The sequence below is a fragment of the Dysidea avara genome, chromosome 4, assembly GCF_963678975.1.
Source record: "Dysidea avara chromosome 4, odDysAvar1.4, whole genome shotgun sequence".
Classification (NCBI taxonomy): domain Eukaryota; kingdom Metazoa; phylum Porifera; class Demospongiae; order Dictyoceratida; family Dysideidae; genus Dysidea; species Dysidea avara.
This window is the reverse complement of record NC_089275.1, coordinates 31,825,139-31,844,919: the sequence shown is the minus strand read 5'-3', so window position 1 is coordinate 31,844,919 and position 19,781 is coordinate 31,825,139. Positions and strand designations below refer to the sequence as shown.

The 19,781-nt window shown below is 40.8% G+C and overlaps 1 protein-coding gene and 2 long non-coding RNA genes across 11 annotated transcripts in view; 2 read left to right on the top strand and 1 right to left on the bottom strand.

Moving 5' to 3' along the window:
• Positions 1–19,781, top strand: part of LOC136254686 (uncharacterized) — a 123,657-nt gene that overhangs the window by 9,389 nt on the left and 94,487 nt on the right. The window contains exon 1 of one of the 4 annotated variants that reach the window (XM_066047399.1): positions 12,283–12,410. The exons of the other annotated variants lie outside the window; for them this stretch is intronic. Within the exon in view, the coding sequence (XP_065903471.1) occupies positions 12,369–12,410 (42 nt within the window). The 5' untranslated portion in view covers positions 12,283–12,368. Of the gene's footprint in view, positions 1–12,282; positions 12,411–19,781 lie in introns of those variants that run through there. 4 annotated transcript variants of the gene reach the window in all.
• On the bottom strand, positions 2,665–6,132 carry LOC136254685 (uncharacterized). Its single transcript, XR_010700682.1, has 2 exons — positions 3,451–6,132; positions 2,665–2,843 (listed from the first exon to the last, which is right to left on the bottom strand). It is a non-coding gene; the product is annotated as an uncharacterized lncRNA (long non-coding RNA).
• Positions 6,957–8,583, top strand: LOC136254683 (uncharacterized). Of its 6 annotated transcripts, none has more exons than XR_010700681.1 (7): positions 6,957–7,494; positions 7,541–7,608; positions 7,669–7,797; positions 7,854–8,198; positions 8,253–8,324; positions 8,381–8,414; positions 8,463–8,583. It is a non-coding gene; the product is annotated as an uncharacterized lncRNA (long non-coding RNA). The 6 variants fall into 6 exon arrangements; XR_010700680.1 differs by having other exon boundaries at positions 7,541–7,622; positions 7,674–7,797; XR_010700677.1 differs by having other exon boundaries at positions 7,541–7,622.

The window sequence follows — 19,781 nt, the reverse complement described above, 5'->3', positions numbered from 1 at the left end:
CTTTCTGTGTTTGTCTGGTGTTTGGTTTTGTTTGATGTCTTTTGAACTAATTAGTGGCTAGACTGTGTGGCCAAAAGGAGGCACTTAGCTATGTTACAATTACTTTTTTCAACTGATTTGTAACACTAGCAGCAGCCTTTTATCTGCCCACGCACCATACTTAAAAATTGATTGTAGTATGGTGAGTGGGCTGATCAAAGGCTGCTGCCAGTGTTTTGTAAACTGGCTTAAAAATAATTTTAACACGGCTAGTAAGTACTTCCTTTTGCCCACACAGTATGGCCACTAATTAGTTGAAAGACATCAAATGAAGCCATACACCAGACCAACACAGGAATTCACAATACAAGGCAACAAATTTAGCTAATACATCAAGGAGATGTATCGTTTGGAACAAATAAACACACAGCACTGCACTCATCTGAACAAACGGGAAGTGGTACAACTGCTGGGCTGGGTTGGTATCTATATACCACATGCTCTTTCACCAATACATCAAGACTATTAGAGCACTAAACAACTCAACAATGAATATCATACACTTCAGCTACACCCGTCTAAATGATGTGAAGCAGTACAATGGCTGGAGTGATTGGCATTAATATACACCTTGTGCTCATGCATGGGAAATGCGCTACCAATGAATAAACTAGCTAACAATGAATTATCTACCCATCAGGACAGTAATTAGTAAGTAAAATTGTTCCTTGTACACAGCGTTCAGCGGTAGCCAATAACCTTGCCTTCTTATTCCTTCCATGTTACAAATGGGCACCTTTGATTTCTGCACGCCCCATACCACAAATCAGTTATAACACACCCATTTGGTATGCATCTGAGTTGTAAAGAACTCCACCCTCGGCTTGCGGCCCTTGGGTGTCATGTTTACAAATCAGATACAAACCTCATGGGTGTGATACAACTATAACATAGTAATTATGTAATAAGGATTTAGAACTCTTTGCAGAATTAGCATTAACTACAAATGCAGGCAAAGTGTCCCCATCAATTAATTAACCTATTAAAAATATTTTGATCTACACTTTAATGATATTTAAACAGCATGAACTGGTGTCCCCTGGTGATGGTGGTATTGGAATAGGTAAAACCCATATTCATTTAAAATCTTGAATAGTCATCATACACTACAAACACACAGATGCATTTATGTCATGCAGCCAAGATGCAGTGTATATATCTTGGTATATTAAATCCGCAAAAATACAGTCAAGCTGTGAAAAAGGTGCAGCCTTAAAAAACCTTGGTGAAAAAGTTGTGAAATCAAAGGTGGCGGCCAAGAAATGGCTGCAATGATGTTAATGGTAACAGATATCAACAATGCACACAGCCATTATTAAAAAAAAATTTAGCATTAACATCATTGCAACCATTTCTTGGCTGCCACCTGTAATTCACAACTTTTTTTCACCTAGCACAGGAGATACTAGCACTGTATACGGAATGGACGCTGTCCGCGAATCATTTCACTTGGCGGACTGTATACGGGTGTAAACCCGTGCGGTGCCCGCCTAATGGCTTCCTCCACTACGCGGATACAACGCCTATATCCGCAAAGCAACTTATTCTACAACGCGGACAAGACGGAAGTAACGGGTAGATAATTATAGTAGCTACAGGCTCCCACAATGATGTATCTATAAGGCTAAAACCACAGATTCAGAATTATAGCCCATGCGCGTTATAGCTTGAGGCCTGCACTCACTACTGTCCACTTTACCAGTCAGGTACTGGAAGGTGAACATTGGAGGCAAAACCTGTACGAGGTGCTTATCACGAGCCTGGACACATAGAGGCCAATGAACGACTGATAAGAAAAATCGGGAGTATCGATGCCGGAGTTTAGGTATTAATGGTGAAACTGGCGCCTGGGCACTTGAAAGCAGGCGACCACTGTGTCTCGGTGCTGGAAACACTTTGCACATGATGCATCAGCTAGCATGAGACCCCTCCTCGCCACAGATTATACCCCAGCACTCGTGTTTAGTGGCAAGTACCGCGGGTGCGGTTACCATTAGCTGCAAGAATCCAGACCTGCAGTTCTGTGGCATATTATGGCACAATATACCTACATCAACTTTTTAAGCTAGCCTCACCCCCGGAATCCTGATACACCTACTGGGGATTTGACCATCTACATCCTGGGGCTTTTGATAGTGGCGGTCAAAAATCATTTTGATAAATTAATTCCCCTCAGAAACCCCCTTTTGAGGTGGGAATATAGTGGGGTTTTAGCTTCAGTACTGGGAAATTTGACACTATACCTTGTCAAATCTGCTATATTCCCCACCCTACCTGGAGTGGGACATGAATAGTGCATTGAAGTTTGGTATAACTCACCATAAAAGCTGTCATATTAACAAATACTTGAATTGGAGCTATGACATCATGGGAAGTGTGGCTTCATGGACCAAGTAACTAAACTAACTTCGTAACATCCCCCTTCTTCAATAAGACACTCAGAACATTGTTTGTCATGCATTAATCAATTATAAATTATTATACTTCTTTCATTCGTGTTTCCCATTTATGGTATGTACTGTCCAACTTGACAGCAGCTCATGGTTATAGGCTAGCTTCAATCACATGGCAAAGTTGTTAGCCCAGTTGCATACCTTTACCACGTCCAGTATGTGCATAGACAGGTGACATATATAATTATTACGATGATAATTTCACTGTGACAGTTCATTTAACCTGCAAACAGAAACAAACAACTCAATATGTAGTAGTTTCAATAGCCGTATGTGTCCAACTCAGCAAAATCCTCGTATGTGTCCAACTCAGCAAAATCCTCAGCATATCACAAAGCACCACTGCTGGACCTGTATAAGTGTTGTATATGTACAATTCATTAATTATCGAACCTGACAAACACATAATGGACAAATCACATGCTGGAAGGAATGATGTGGCGGACACGGCTTTACAATACAATCATTGTTATACAATTGCTTTACTTTCAGCAGGTAGTACATATGAATAATAGTTAGCATATTATATAGTTACTGTGGGCTTGTCCCACCACCCTTGCATACCATCCCACAATTCAGCTCCATTTCACAGTTTTAACTATGCCACTAATACAAGCTTGGAGTTCCACATGCCAGACAAGTGGGCAGTTTAAATCTTGCTACACAGTCACAACATTAAAGAATACTTATAAGCATTTGATCTGATTAATGCACAGTAAAGAGGAAATTGTTCACTATCAATATCAGTGGATATATAATTAACATCTTGCAGAGGAGGCTGGTCATGCTACATCAAACATCTTATGGTCTCCAAAAATTGTTCAAACCATTCAACTGTGATGCTAAAAATTATTGAATTTAATTATTTTAAAAGGACTCTGGGAACTTCCCAGAACCCTACTCAACACTTGTTTGGCTTTCGTAACTAATAAACAAATGCTACGAACATTATGCATACCCACTTAAAAGTGTCAAAGGACTCCATATGGACGATGATATTTTCAGTGCCCCGTTTGGTTCTGCAGGCAATGTTGTAGAGCTATGACACACGGCGAACCATGAGCTCCTCTGGTTTAGGGTAGTAAAGATCAATCACCCTATCTCATACACACTTATGTTAATCCAGTTTGGTAAATCAACTAAGTACTTACACACACACACACACAGACGCACATCCACACACCAGGAATATGGCAGGAAACACCAACAAAATAGTTATGAGAAATTTTGATAGCTGAGATTTCTGAAAACTTTCATGTTTTCAAAGCTGCAAACAGTGAGCTGCGTACCCACTGCGTACCCACATGCCAACAAAAGATGGGACATCTTGACAGGACATGCCAACAAAAGATGGGACATCTTGATGGCTGAAAATCATGAGTACCGTTTTGCAACTGCGAACATTGTAATAACTTTGATAATGATAAACAGCTACGTACCCACTGATTTTTCCTGACTAAAGATGGGACATCTTGACAGGACTTGCCAACAAAAGATGGGACATCTTGATGGCTGAAAATCATGAGTACAGAGCTAAAGCTTGTACGGCTTTGAAACTGCGAACACCGTAATAACATTGATATTGATAAACAGCTACGTGCTCACTGATTTTTCCTGCCTAAAGATGGGACATCTTGACAGGACTTGCCAACAAAAGATGGGACATCTTGATGGCTGAAAATCATGAGTACAGAGCTAAAGCTTGTACGGCTTTGAAACTGCGAACACCGTAATAACACTGATATTGATAAACAGCTATGTACCCACTGATTTTTCCTGACTAAAGATGGGACATCTTGACAGGACTTGCCAACAAAAGATAGGACATCTTGATGGCTGAAAATCATGAGTACAGAGCTATATATAGCTTGTACCGTTTTGCAACTGCGAACATTGTAATAACATTGATATTGATAAACAGCTATGTACCCACTGATTTTTCCTGCCTAAAGATGGGACATCTTGACAAGACTTGCCAACAAAAGATGGGACATCTTGATGGCTGAAAATCATGAGTACACAGCCAAAGCTTGTACGGATTTGAAACTGAAAACACCGTAATGACACTGATATTGATAAACAGCTACGTGCTCACTGATTTTTCCTGCCTAAAGATGGGACATCTTGACAGGACTTGCCAACAAAAGATGGGACATCTTGATGGCTGAAAATCATGAGTACAGAGCTAAAGCTTGTACGGCTTTGAAACTGCGAACACCGTAATAATACTGATATTGATAAACAGCTATGTACCCACTGATTTTTCCTGACTAAAGATGGGACATCTTGACAGGACTTGCCAACAAAAGATGGGACATCTTGATGGCTGAAAATCATGAGTACAGAGCTAAAGCTTGTACGGCTTTGAAACTGCGAACACCGTAATAATACTGATATTGATAAACAGCTATGTACCCACTGATTTTTCCTGACTAAAGATGGGACATCTTGACAGGACTTGCCAACAAAAGATGGGACATCTTGATGGCTGAAAATCATGAGTACAGAGCTATAGCTTGTACCGTTTTGCAACTGCGAACATTGTAATAACATTGATATTGATAAACAGCTACGTACCCACTGATTTTTCCTGCCTAAAGATGGGACATCTTGACAGGACTTGCCAACAAAAGATGGGACATCTTGATGGCTGAAAATCATGAGTACAGAGCTATAGCTTGTACCGTTTTGCAACTGCGAACATTGTAATAACATTGATATTGATAAACAGCTACGTGCTCACTGATTTTTCCTGCCTAAAGATGGGACATCTTGACAGGACTTGCCAACAAAAGATGGGACATCTTGATGGCTGAAAATCATGAGTACAGAGCTAAAGCTTGTACGGCTTTGAAGCTGCGAACACCGTAATAACACTGATATTGATAAACAGCTATGTACCCACTGATTTTTCCTGACTAAAGATGGGACATCTTGACAGGACTTGCCAACAAAAGATGGGACATCTTGATGGCTGAAAATCATGAGTACAGAGCTAAAGCTTGTACGGCTTTTAAACTGTGAACATCGTAATGCATTGACATTGATAAACAGCTATGTACCCACTGATTTTTCCTGCCTAAAGATGGGACATCTTGACAGGACTTGCCAACAAAAAGATGGGACATCCTGATGGCTGAAAATCATGAGTACAGCGCTAAAGCTTGTACGGCTTTGAAACTGCGAACACCGTAATAACACTGATATTGATAAACAGCTACGTACCCACTTATTTTTCCTGTCTAAAGATGGGACATCTTGACAGGACTTGCCAACAAAAGATGGGACATCTTGATGGCTGAAAATCATGAGTACAGAGCTAAAGCTTGCAGTTTATAAAACTGTGAGCATTGTAATAACATAAAATGAGATATCTTGAAAGCTAAAAACCATGAGTACAAAGTTAATTTGTATATTGACAGCGATTATCAAACATAGAACGTCTTTGAAGTGGTCTATTTTCTTCATTGCTCTACAGATACATATATGCAATTACGATGTGGGTTAGGTTTACACTAGTCTCGCGTGGCCAGACCGCTTTTTCTTCGTCACGGCGCTTATCGATTAGAGATTCTAAGCGCCTACTCCGAAATAGGGTCTGGTCCAGAATCAATACGTAAACTCGTTTTCACACCCCAAGCAAGAGCTCGGGGTGTTTAATTTATTATTTTTATTATTATTTATTATTATTAACACTTTACAGTGACCAGCACTGAAGGTCTACAACAACATGTGCTGCAGCCTTAGGATTACCTAACCTAGTTTCAAGGACTTAGACTTAATGACTTATACAGTAGCTGGAAAGGTGTAACAGAAAAGGGGCCAAAGTAAGGAAAAAAAAAAAATCCCTCCAACCCCAGGAATCGAACTGCAGGTCACCCAATGTCTAGTCGGGGCCACACTCAGTCTTCCTCCAGGAGGGATGGATTTTCTTCCTTGATCCTAAGGTATTTATTATTAACTTTCGTCATAAAACGTATACTCCCTTTTAAACTTCAAGCCACGTACGCACTGGAAATGCCATGAGCGATAGTCGGTAGAGTCGATGAGAAACACTGAGGGTGGTTTTCTAAGGCTAAAAAGAACACGGGTTGATTCCTTGCTCAGTTCGCCTTCAGTCTTTTCGTTTTCACAAGGAATCGATCCGTGACCTTTTTAAACCAGCCTCAGTGTCTCTCATCAACTCCACCGACTATCGTTCATAGCATTTCCAGTGCGTACGTGGCTTGAAGTTTAAAAGGGAGTATACGTTTTATGACGAAAGTTGATTAAACACCCTGAGCTCTTGCTTAGGGTGTGAAAACGAGTTTACGTATTGATTCTGGACCAGACCCTATTTCGGAGTAGGCGCTTATAATCTCTAATCGATAAGCGCCGTGACGAAGAAAAAGCGGTCTGGCCACGCGAGACTAGGTTTACACCTCTTGAGTTCACCAAAGACTTAAATACAGGTCGGCTCACCATTTGTGAGGGTACGGACAGTATACTATCTAACAGGATATCTCGTCGGATGTGTCAGTCACTCTGAGGATAGCTACATGTTAGCCGCTAGCTCAGTACGTCGGTAACGAAGAGACGGTTGTTTCTTCCGTTTATCGTCCAATACTTGAACACAATACAGTAGCAGAATGATAGGTACCACACGAGGTCTAAAGATTGTTCTGGAATTATTTTAACAGATGCGCACCATTTAACTGGTGGAGGCGTGCGCACAACAAACCATCTTTGATCATCAAAATCACGTGCGGTTTCTTTTTGACGGAAGTGATTGGATACTGACGCTAAGCAGTCTAACGCAGCCGGATTGTTGAAGAAAACTAGGGTTAAACATGGCGCAACATTGGCGCTACTCAATACCAATGATTGCGACAATACTTTCATGGAATTTGGGGGGTTTTCGGGTGCTTGGCAGCTGAGACGTAATGGCGCTTGACTGAGCAGATCTAGATGTGAAGGATACCATCGTGTCAAACACCTCAGATTGTTTTCGCCAATCGATACGGTGAAATACGTATTGTTTTTAATAACTGTTTTATGTATTATAACAGACATTCCGGGTAGAGAGAACTACCGTCCTAGTCTGCTTTCTTCTGTTAGAACACTAAGCTGTGTGATGGTATGTACTCTTTGGTAAGTATAGTTGTGTTTTGGTTGGTAAGCCATGGCTGTTTTGTAGTGTAGTTTATTGGACCGTGCCCTTAGTGGATGATTTCAACCCAATATCTGCTATGTTGCTGGGATGCAATCGTACCATGGGCTGTTTGGCTGTCGTAAGGATTTTAGTTACCTACTATTCAAATTCATGGTAAGACTTGTTTTAGTGTAGCTTGATATAATTTAATGTGTTTCTCTGTGTACCAGTTGTCTAGCCAGCTTTCCAACAGTAGTTCAGTGCTATCAAATGATTTTACAGCATTAGCATCTCAATGGAATTTCCTTGCCACTACTTGCAATAAGCTGTCAAGTACTCAATAACTGAAACACCAGAGACTGTTAACAGAATCCTATGGCATTAAGCCAGTCTTTGGAAGCCAGATTGTTGCAAGCTGATCGTAGCAGTATGATGACCCCTCTGGCACGTGATGGCAGACATCAACCACAAAACAAACTCTTTACCTTACCCAGAAACTTCTAATGGATATTCCACTTTCTGCTAACGTCAAAGTCAACTTGTAAACAGTGGTAGCTGATGGACACGTGACTATGGTACGTGCTGATAGTGTAACTATTTTCTTTCCATTATGTATAGGCTTTTTCCAGGTGTTGTCGTGTTTGCAACAAAGAACTATTCACACAAGTAGTGTTCACATCTGGTACTTTGGCATGTGCTAGGTTAGTGTATAGTAATGTGCAGTTTGTGATACACTGTAATGTATGTTTTTCTTCAGGTTGAACTTGCTTTGCTTCGAACAGTTATTCAAGGTACATGTGTAGTGTGTAGCTGCATCATCTTACTTTTGTTATTGACAGAACTGGAACGTTGGAATGCATGGAGCTAAGAATGTTGTGTAAAAGAATGAACAAGACATTTTTATTTTTATTGTGGAATTTTATGCATTTTAAATTATGCTCTCACGTGACAAAAACTGAATTCATTATCGGACACAGCGGCCCGCGCGTAGGATCCTGCGTGACCCTTTAGGCTCATTGGCGGACACCGGATAGGTGCTTACGGAGAACTAGGCGGTTTATTGATGGCACCGTACGGAATTCTTCGCGGGTGAGACGCGTACATCCGCGTATAAGTGGTCCCAAACGGGGTACTAACAGTAGTCCGCGTACGCCTACGCGGATAACCGCATCTCAACCGTCTGCTCCCACTACGCGGTGTCTAATCCCCTTGGTACGTTGTCCGCAATCAAGGTGCGTTATTCCTGTGTAGGCTTTGTAAAGCTGCACCTTTTTCACAGCTTGGCTGTTTTTGATCGGATATCACTTCTTAGTTTAATTGCAAGTTCAAAAACCAGCCTATGGTTGACTTTTATTCTTCCTTTTATCTTTTTCCCGATTTATTACAGAAATCGTCAAAGACTGTGTGGTTATATGTATGTATTTATAAAGGACTGATATAAGATGAATTTTGAATGCATGTAACTATATCCCATGGACAAATTTAATTCAAATTAGGAATATTGGAAATGCCCTACCTTGAGGAAGTTTCTACAGCAGAAATGGTTAAATACCATTCAAGCACTATCGAGCTATGGATGCATGAAAACGGCATTTTCTTGGCTCCATAATGGGTGAAGTCATACAAGTCCGAGTACAAGTCGATAATGGATAACGCACGATTTAAACTACACTATACATTCATACAGCCAACTTGATTACCAGCTATTAGATTGTGCTAGGTAAATTTTACAAGCTTTGAAAGTATTTTAAGGAAGCAGTGTTTGGTTGTGAAGTTATGTTCCTTTATGTACGTCTGAGTCAATAGCACAGAGATCAATTTCTTTTGAGTTCATGAACCATTACTAAGTGCCAGAATAACTTAAAGAAAGTTAAATACATTGATAGATACCCAACACCGTTTTCACCAAGTACTGAAGCCACACATATACATTGTTGTGATTTAATGTTTTCGTTGATGTATAGTGAAACCACATGCTTATATACAGGGATTCTCAATGTGTATAGTTCTCTATGCATTTGACATGAATGATTATCCCATGCTAGTTGTTCCAACCAGCATTGGTAGTCCTATTAGTTATTTAGTATCCCTTGGCCAGGTGAAAAGAAAACATCAGTCATCAAGAATTGGAAACCTTGTTAGTGTGTTTATGTTTTCCTTGTAACCATGGGACTAGCATATGACTTCACTGTTCACCAGTGACAGTATTGTTTAATCTAAATTAGTGCCTTGTCTGGTCCAGTTCTTTAGCTCATAACAAACAGGCTGAGCAGGTGTGTGTGTGTGTGTGTGTGTGTGCGTGTGCGTGTGTGTGTGTGTGTGTGTGGGTGGGTGGGTGCGTGCGTGCGTGCATGCATGTGTGCAAGAAACAAGAAACTTTACTCACATTGCTACAGTATACCCAGCTGTTTAAATGGGACCTGATGTTGTCAACTGGGAAAGCAGACCACCCAGTTGTATCATCAATTGCTACCTGATATTAACCAGGGATACAAATGCCAACTGTATATGTCTCACACAGAGGGTGAAGGTTCAGGTAGGACTTTGGATGCCCACACCTTTACCCATGGGGCAGGGTACAGGCTCCTGTGCAGGAGTATTTGGCTGCACTGACTTGTAGCACCCGTGTAGTGCATGTATACATCTTGTTTTATGTTGCAGTATATCAGTATAATTATTATCTTACACATTACTAGGCTACAAATTGAGGCCCTTCATAGTTCCAAAAGTAAAAGCCTTTAGCTACCATGCTAGCATGGTCATGCCTACCCAGTGAACCAGCACTGGTACACCTGGCATGCAAATGTGTGCATTTTTGTAGTGTGTGATGATAGTAAGTACAATGGTGTCACAAAACTATTAATGCATTCATAAATGTACAAAATTATGTGCTGTTAAATCCTCAGCAACCTCTGCATTAAAAGCAAGGAAATACTCTAACACAGTAATCAAGCAGCTACTCTAATAGAGCAACCACAACTCCAGCTGAATGTTAACTTTTACCCTAACAGTATAATGGATACCACTTTAAACCCTAATATCTAAAGGTTGTTAACAACAATAATCTGTGTGTTTATGGTTTATGCCTTCAACCATATGAGCAGCAGAATGTATCACAGATGATATCACTTGTCACTAGCAATGATTTAATGCCTTGTCTGGTCTAGTTCTTCAGATTCAGAACCCTGTCAGTATCTTATGACAGGCTGAGCAGGTGTGTATCAGCTTGTGTGGTGTGGTATGCATGTAAATTATGTGATAATAACAAATAAATTCCCATTATCATCATCAATAAGATGCTGTATACATATAGTGGAAAGCCTCAATTTGTAGCCTAGTACCAGGACACATGGTAGTGTGTCATGCGGCCAAGTACAGCTAGTGTGGATGCGCGACAGACAAATCTGTATTTAACAGAAGCCAAGAAAGTGCTGTTTTCACATATTCGTAGCTCAATAGTGTTTGAATGGAAATATACCAGTTTTGCTGTGGAAACTCTATCAGGGTAGGGCATTTCTAATTCCAAATTTGCATTGAATCCACCCAGCCATCACTGAGATATGTGCCTTCAAAGTTTGTCTTATTTTCTTCGTATTTTTCTTTATCTTCTGACTTCTTTTTCTTCATTTTATTCCTCTCACTATAACTCGCATATGCTTTAGTTGATGGACTTCAAATGTGGAGGGCAGTAAGAACATAATTCAGCACATTTACAGCCCAATGTTCATACAGATTGAACTATGACCAACAGAATTATACAATATTTGTGACCGGGCCTACGAAAATAGGGCATGTGGGCACATAAAAATTACCCACTTTTTCACGCATTGATTCATCATAACTTTGTATTCCATTGCTGTTTGGCCAAGAACTTTTCAGCATGTACTAAATATTTAGTTGGCTTTAACATGAAAGTTACAGAATAAAAATATTCCATATTGGTACTGAGATATGAGATGTTATGTGTCGGGGTGTAGTTTGTGCCCACATGCCCTATTTTCGCAGGCCCAGTCACATTTTGAAAATTGCAAAAGTGATTTTTTGTCATGCCTACAGGGTAATCCACTTGACTGAATAACTTGAAAATTGGTCTGTACGTGAAGTTACTATCGTAGTCCAAACCTTTTGTGGTTTGAAATAGTGAGATTATTAGCTAAGGAGATGTAAAGCAAAACCAAAGATGTGAAAAAGCACGATCGAGATACTCTAATAGAACAGTCACCGTGAAGTTAAAACGTGTGCAAAATGTTGAAAAAAATTTCTCCAGGTTTCAAATCAGGGACCTCCTCACCTATATATCCAAGTATTTTACCACTCTGCCACTGCTGTCAGTTGCTCATCTCACTTAATTTCTGCCTTATAAATGAAAGTTCTGGTTTATGTAGCCACATTAGAATGATAACTAATAGTGGAAATTTTAGAACATTCTAAATACATTGTATTGAAGTGCTCAGGAAAAATGTGTGCTTTATTAGAGTACTATTATGAAAATAGCTATAAAGTATTGTGCAGCCAAGTACAGCCGGTGCGGGCAGGCACTAAATGACATATTTTGTAACTCTGTGTCGTTTCTCCAGTCAAACAATCCCTCAGTCTTTGTCTATCTTCAGAAAGGAGTGGAGAGTTTAAGGAGTTTACTAGTAACTAATAACATATTGTTGCAAGGTGTGTGCGGAATATAAGTCAGAAGAATCCATACCATAATTGAAGTTTCAATAGATTTCTTTGCACCAGTTTAGAACTTTATGAGAGCAACCAAAAGCACTTTACTTCTCCAAGAATCATCAGTGAGTACTATTGTAATAGCGATACAAATATTCATGTAGAATCATCGTGTTGACATAACAATGGGGTGGGGTAAAACTGGATGGGGATGGGAAAAAGAGGAGTAAAACAGGGACGAGGGAGTGGTGAAAGTGGACCACAGGCAGGGGAAAAGCAGGTATACAGTCCAGGACTCACCTACTGTTCATGTAGAGTGACAGTGGATGGACAAGGCCAGCTCTAGGATGGTTTCTGAGCAGTTCAGAAACTGATAAAACCAGGGGTATGAAACCTCTACAAATCACGTATGCCCTTCAGCTACCAAATCAACAAATCTCATACGAATTCGCCCACACAAATAATTAAAACTGCTTCTTAAAACTAGTCTTGACAACATATTTCTAAAAACAATGCAAGCTCACAGTGATGCAATACTAGTTTTTAATCATGAACTATTGCCTTTCAGAACCCAGTAATAAACTCACAAATCACACTGCAACAATCACATGTGAAGTTTCTAATCAAGTTTCAAATCAAAAATCCAATTTCATATCACGAAACAGGCTTCAAATCACGAAATGATTTCAAATCACGTACAGATTACGAAGGTGTCGCAGCCCTTGGGTCAAACAAGATCGAGATACCCTAATAAACAGTCACTCTAATAGACCAGCCACCATAATAGGGTAGTCACCCTAACCCTAATGCAGTAAGGGAGTCTAACTTTTAAAACTTCCCAAGGATCATTCTCTAATCCCCTGTAGATTAAATGCATCATTTCACAGTGTGTCTTCCTTTCTACACTTTTGCTGCATAACTATAGGTAGATAAAGTCTGGATTGAAAATCAGTCTATGACTGTAAACAAGGGAGGATCCAGAGATTTAAAATGGGATTATCGAAAAATCATTAGCAATCATTGCACGTTTAGCTCTCTCTCTTCTTTGTAGGTAGTTTGAGTGTTTTCAGCATACTAATAGTACTAGAGTGTCTTGAAAAATCATTAGAACAAAATCTGGCATTACACTGCCCCAATTTTGTTTAAATTATTTATGGTATGGGGTCCCATACAGGCGATACATATTCAAACACTGGCCTAACCATATTTTTGTAGCAATTACTTTCGCAGTACTTGAACAATGGCACGTGCATATTTCTGTAAATAAATGAATTTGATTAGTTTTGCTGAATGGGGTCATTGAAGGTAAGTTTGTTGTCTATGGTGATACCTTAAAAATTAGCAGATGTAACTTCCTTATATATAGTAGGATCAAAAACAGTGGTTTCGTTACCGACATCTAGTTTGATGGTTTGTATTGTACTTTGGGATATTTTAACATAATTAAGCTCCCACGCTGTTTTAAAATCTGGGGAAAATTCAGTAGAGCCAAAAATCCAAAATGGTTACTAGCTGACATGCACAAAAATAAAGCAATAAAAAATTTCAATTAAAGGCTCTTTTTAGACTAATTTGGGGTCAATGAATCCATTTTTGATGGTGTTTTTGTGATTGGATGGTCTGTTAATTTAAATTTTAAAGGCTCTATAAGTGATATAATGTACTGTATATAAGTGGCGTATTTAGTCTACTTCAAGGTTCATCCAATGACTCCAACTCATTAGTTTTTTTGATGACTCAGATTGAGTATCAAAATCAGATTCAGATGCAGCTTCAGATTCAGACTCTGAATTGGCCTCAGAGTCAGAGTCATAGCCACCCTGTCGCATTGATGATTGATCGATTGATTATTTAAACTCAAGCCAGTCAGCATAGCCTTGATGGGACTGGAAGTGAAGTTGGAAGGGCAGGTTTTGTGTGGCGTACTGGTCTACAACAGCCATTCACCAATTCCCAACCATGATCTATAGGAGAGAGGAGGCCGAAATGTTAGCATGTTTGATACGTATGTTGCTCTTCATCAGGAATCAAACGCATCAAAGATTTCTTCTATAGTCTTTTCCACTTGATTGCACGGGCTAAATTCAGAGAGGAACTTTTGTGCATGTGTCTCCATAGATGTAGCGGATAACAAAGGAATTCAAGACATTATCACTCAGTGGAAGGCCTTCCCCACACTTTGAGATGAGGTTAAAGGCCTCAGTAATTGTTGACAATTTCTCATAGAGTGACATCTTGCAGTGTCCAAAAAACAGCTGTTGGCATTACAGCCAGTCAAGCTGTGAAAAGGTATGACATTTGGCAAAATCTTCAGTACCAGGGCTGCCCAGAGAAATTAAGGGGCCCAGGGCAAAGAGTTAAAGTGGGGCCCTTGACCCAAATTGTAAGGTGAAGACCAAAAAAAAAAAAAAAAAAAAAAAAAGGTCACAACCTGCTAGCAATAACAATAACTACCCATCACCAACCATATCTCCTTATCTATAAGCTTGCTACACTGCTCCTCTGAAGAATGCTGTGACTGCTCTATTAGAGTATTTAGATCTGACTGCTCTATTAGAGTATATCGATCTTTTAAACAGGTATTCAGGGGGCCCTTTCAGGCTGGGGCCCCGGGGCAAAATGCCCCAGTTGCCCCCCCCTCCCCTGTGGGCGGCCCTGTTCAGTACACATACCTCTTCAGAAAAAAACAACAACTGCTTTTTATGCAGAGAATACCTAGAATGTCCTGTGAAATGGCTGCAACCTGAATGTACACATCTTTGTTTTCTACATCAATTACTATGGAATTGCTGTGACCAGATGACTTTCGATCTAGAGCTGCATAAACAGATAGCAGCCTCACCCTGGCTGAAGCTCAGGTTGTCTTTGGTGTCACCAGTTGACAGGCTCACACAGTCAGTAGACCAGTTCCTATCCGATGGGCTTAGACAGCTCTGAGATCTGAGTTTTGATTAGAACCTGGAGGCGTTTCTTGTTGCCAGCACTGCAGAGAATTGTCTTGAATTTGTATGTTGTGGAACACAGGTCAGCTGGCTTCATATATACATTGGGTAGGGGACCGTGGCCTTGAATATGCAACTTATACTCATCTCTTTGATGGTTTGATGGTGTGCTGTATTGTTAATAAAAAGCGCATGCCCCAGAGCGGGATAGGGCATTAGCTAGAACGCTGAGTGAAGTAATACGTGCACCGGCTGTAACAAGTTGGGGACTTGTCCGGGGAGTGAGACGGCAGAGGCGAATCGGTCAAAGAAGCAAGCAGAAGAGTAGCAGTAATCGTCCGAGCAGTTGTAATCGCGTGTGCGTGCTGGAAGGTGGATCATCCGAAAGATTAAGCAAGCCGCCATTTTGTTTTCTTAACCTCAGACACAAATTCCTTGGTACCGGGTTAATGGTACCTGAAGAGGTATACGTAAGATTGTGTTACTGTATTTCTCGCTTTGTTTGTTAGTAGAGATTGACTGTCATCGTCATCGTTTATCGCCATACTCTGGCCAGCTGCACTGTTTTAGTTTTCCTGCCCTCGTGAAGAGAATCTGACAGTGGTTAACGCTTCATTATCATTTATGTTTAATAGTCAAACAATGGAGCCTTTCAATATTAAAACTTTTGTGAAGGAACCGACCCTGACAGTTGTCAAGTTGTTGAAGAAGGCCGAGTTAGTATCGGTAGCCCAACATTACAAGCTGGAGGTTGGTAGTACAATGAAGAAGGGCCTAATCAAACTGTTAGTTATTGATTACTTAGTGGAAGAGGAGATAGTTTCAGAGGAGTAGGTTGAACCACCAATGGTGTCTGGTACTGATCAGAACAGTTTAGGATTGCAGAGACTTGAACTCCAGGATAAGGAAAGGGAAAGAGAGAGCCAGCTAAAGCTTAAAGAATTGGAAATTTGTGAGAAAAAACTATCTATCCAACTACGAATGAAAGAATTAGAAGCTCCTCCTGCTACCACCCCATGACCTACCAATCCTTCCCAGTTTGATATCAGTAAGCACATGAAATTTGTCCAGGAAAAGGAGGTAGATAAATATTTCTTACATTATGAGAAGATTGCTACCAGCCTGGAATAGCCACGAGAGACATGGACACTTCTACTCTAGAGTGTTTTAACAGGTAAAGCCCGCAAGGTTTATTCCGCACTGTCGGTTGAGCAGAGCTCTCGATATGACTCAGTCAAGAGTGCAATACTCAAGGCTTACGAACTAGTTCCAGAAGCTTACAGACAGCAGTTCTGGAACAGCCGCAAGGAGGACTCACAAACTTTTACTCAGTTTGCTAGGGAAAAGGAGGTGCAATTTGATCAGTGGTGTGCGTCCAAGGAAGTAAATCATGACTTCAACAAATTTCGTCAACTTATCTTACTTGAGGAATTTAAATCTTGTGTATCCGCCCACATAAAAACGTATCTTGATGAACGGAATGCAGAAAGTCTTCACCAAGCTGCTGTCTTGGCAGAGGATTATTCACTGACTCATAAAGGTACCTTTTCAAAAGATTCCCAGAGTGGTGCTGGATCCAAGGGTAATCACAATGGTGCAGCATCAGGGACTACCAGTGGTAAGTCTTCTAATGATACACGTCAGCTTGATGGATTGAGGTCCAGTAAGTACAATGTGCCAGTGTGCTTTTACTGCAAGAAGAAGGGCCACGTTATGGCTAAATGTTGGAAATAAGAGAAGAAGACTGCCCGGCCCAACTCTTTGGGTGTACCTCATCGTGTATAACCAAAGTCTGACAGCAGACTTGTGCCATTGTCTCTACATGAGCAATTTAACCCCTTTGTGTCCAAGGGTTCTGTTTCACTGTCAAAGGAAGGAGTACAAGTGCCAATTACAATCTTAAGAGACACAGGGGCAACTCAGAGTCTCATTGTGGAAGGTACCTAACCGTTATCTAAGGAAACAGCAACATGTTCATCCAAGGGGTGGGACTTGCTCCTGATAGTGTGCTGCTCCACACTGTGTTTCTTCATTGTGATTTGGTTACTGGACCAGTTGTAGTGGGGACAAGGCCCAGCCTTCCAGTCCAGAGGATTTCTCTACCTTTAGGAAATGATTTAGCAGGCAATATAGTGACACCTGATTTGTCAGTGACCAGCGACCCTGAGTTGACTACAGATGTGGACAAGTCAACACCCACTATTCCAGGGCTTTTTCCGGCATATGCAGTTACTAGGGCTGCAGCAAGACGAGCAGCTTTGCAACCCAGTGACACAGCACAATCTGACGTTGCTAGCTCTAGCCAACAGGTTTCAGGTGGTGTGATGTCAAGTGATACTGGTGATGGCTAGGACACTGTGTGTGCTAATGATGACCTTGTAAGTGCTGAGGCTACTATGTGTAGTAGGGAGAAGCTGATTGTAGCCCAGGAAGATGATGTTGAATTGCGTTTGTTAATGAATGATGCTGTTGTTGAGGAAGAAATGTATAAATATGCTAATTGTTTTTATAGGAAGTCAGGGGTACTGATGTGGAAGTGGAGACCCCCGGACGTACCAGCTAATGAGGAGTGGCAGATTTTACAATAGATTGTCCTCCCACAGAAGTTTCGAGGGGAGGTTTTGTCTCTGGCCCATACATCTCCCATGGCTGGACACCTAGGTGTCAACAAGACGTATCGCAAGATACTTGCTCATTTCTACTGGCCAAAGCTGAAGCGTGATGTTGCTCAGTTCTGCAAGACCTGTCATGTTTGTCAAGTGGTGGGCAAACCGATTCAACCGATTCCAGAGGCTCCATTGAAGCCAGTCCCTGTATGTGGTGAGAAAATTCAGTGATATCCTTATTGATTGTGTTGGGTCCCTCCCAAAGACGAAGTCGGGGAACAAATTTTTGTTTACAATAATGTGTAAGTCCACACGCTTTCCAGAAGCTATACCCCTCTGCAACATTAAGGCTCCCAAAATTGTTGATGCTTTGGTGAAGATCTTTACTTTTGTAGGCCTGCCAAAGTCAGTTCAGTCAGACCAAGGCTCAAACTTTATGTCTGGAATTAAGCAGCCAGAAATGTGTCAGTTAGGTATTAACCAGCCAGTAATGTGTCAGTTAGGTATTAAGCAGTACAGGTCATCTGCCTACCACCCTGAGTTCCAAGGTACGTTAGAACGCTTTCATCAAACTTTGAAAAATATGATCAGGGCATACTGTACGCAGTATCAGAATGAGTAGGACCAGGGCATACACCATTGCTGTTTGCAGCCAGAGAAGCGGTACAAGAATCATTAGGGTTTAGCCCCTTCGAGCTAGTTTTTGGTCGCACAGTGTGAGGCCCACTGAAGTTGTTGAAAGAGATGTGGCTTGCCGATGATCCTCCTGGTAGTTTGCTAGACCAACACTGTGAAAAAAGAGGGATATAAGATGGTATTTCCAGTGGCTTATGGAATACAAAAAAGCTTGATATAACCTGTATTATACTAACAATCTCATGTAAGGCTTTAGTTAATGTGTTAAACATACTGAAACCATATATGTGATGGTATAGTGTGGGTATTATATTTGATATAAGCTATTTCAGGCAATGTGGTAAATAAACTGAAACCATATATGTAATAGTATAGTATGCATTATACTAAACCATAACATGAGTATAATACAGGGTTTATATTAAGGCTTATTTGTATTCAATAAGCCACTGGAAATACCATATTATACCCCACCCTTTTGACAGTGCAAGTCTTCAGTCTTCGTTACCGGCTGATAAATGCAACCCACTTGACACAACAGAATCTGAAGCATTCCCAGTGCAAGATTAAGACATGGTATGACAAGAAAGCGAAGAGCAGGAGTTTCAAGGTGGGAGAGAAAGTCTTAGCATCACGTCCGATTCCCCAGCACCCCTTACAGGCAAGATACTGTGGCCCTTATGTAGTTATAAGGAAGGTTAGCAACTTGGATTATGTCATTGACACACCTGATTGATGTAAGTCTCAGCGACTATGCCGTATAAATATGTTAAAGAAATACCATGGCAAGGAGACAGAGAGTGTGGGTGCTGCAGCTTGTGTAGTGCAGGAAGTAAGTAAGACTGAGCAAGAGATAGTGTCTGATGAGTTAGTTGATGGTAGCCTAAGGTTCAGTAATTCAGAGATGATGTGTAACATGGAGAATAACTTAGAGCATTTACCTACAGCAGATGGTGGCACTCATCACAGAGTTTTCTGACCTTTTCTCAGATGTCCCAGGGAGAACAAACTGTGTTCACCATCATGTTGACATAAGGAATGCTGCCCTATCAAGCAGAATCCATACCAAGTTAACCCTCGGAAGTTGAGTTTTCTCAAGAAAGAGTTGGACTACATGCTGAAGAATGACATCATCGAGCCAAGTCAGAGTAACCGGAGTTCGCCATGCCTGCTAGTGCCAAAGAGTGACGGGACATACCGCTTCTGCACTGATTATTGTAAAGTAAACGCTGTTACAAAGTCTGATTCTTATCCTATTCCGACAGTGGAGGACTGCTTTGACAGGATTGGCTCTGCCCAATATGTGAGTAAG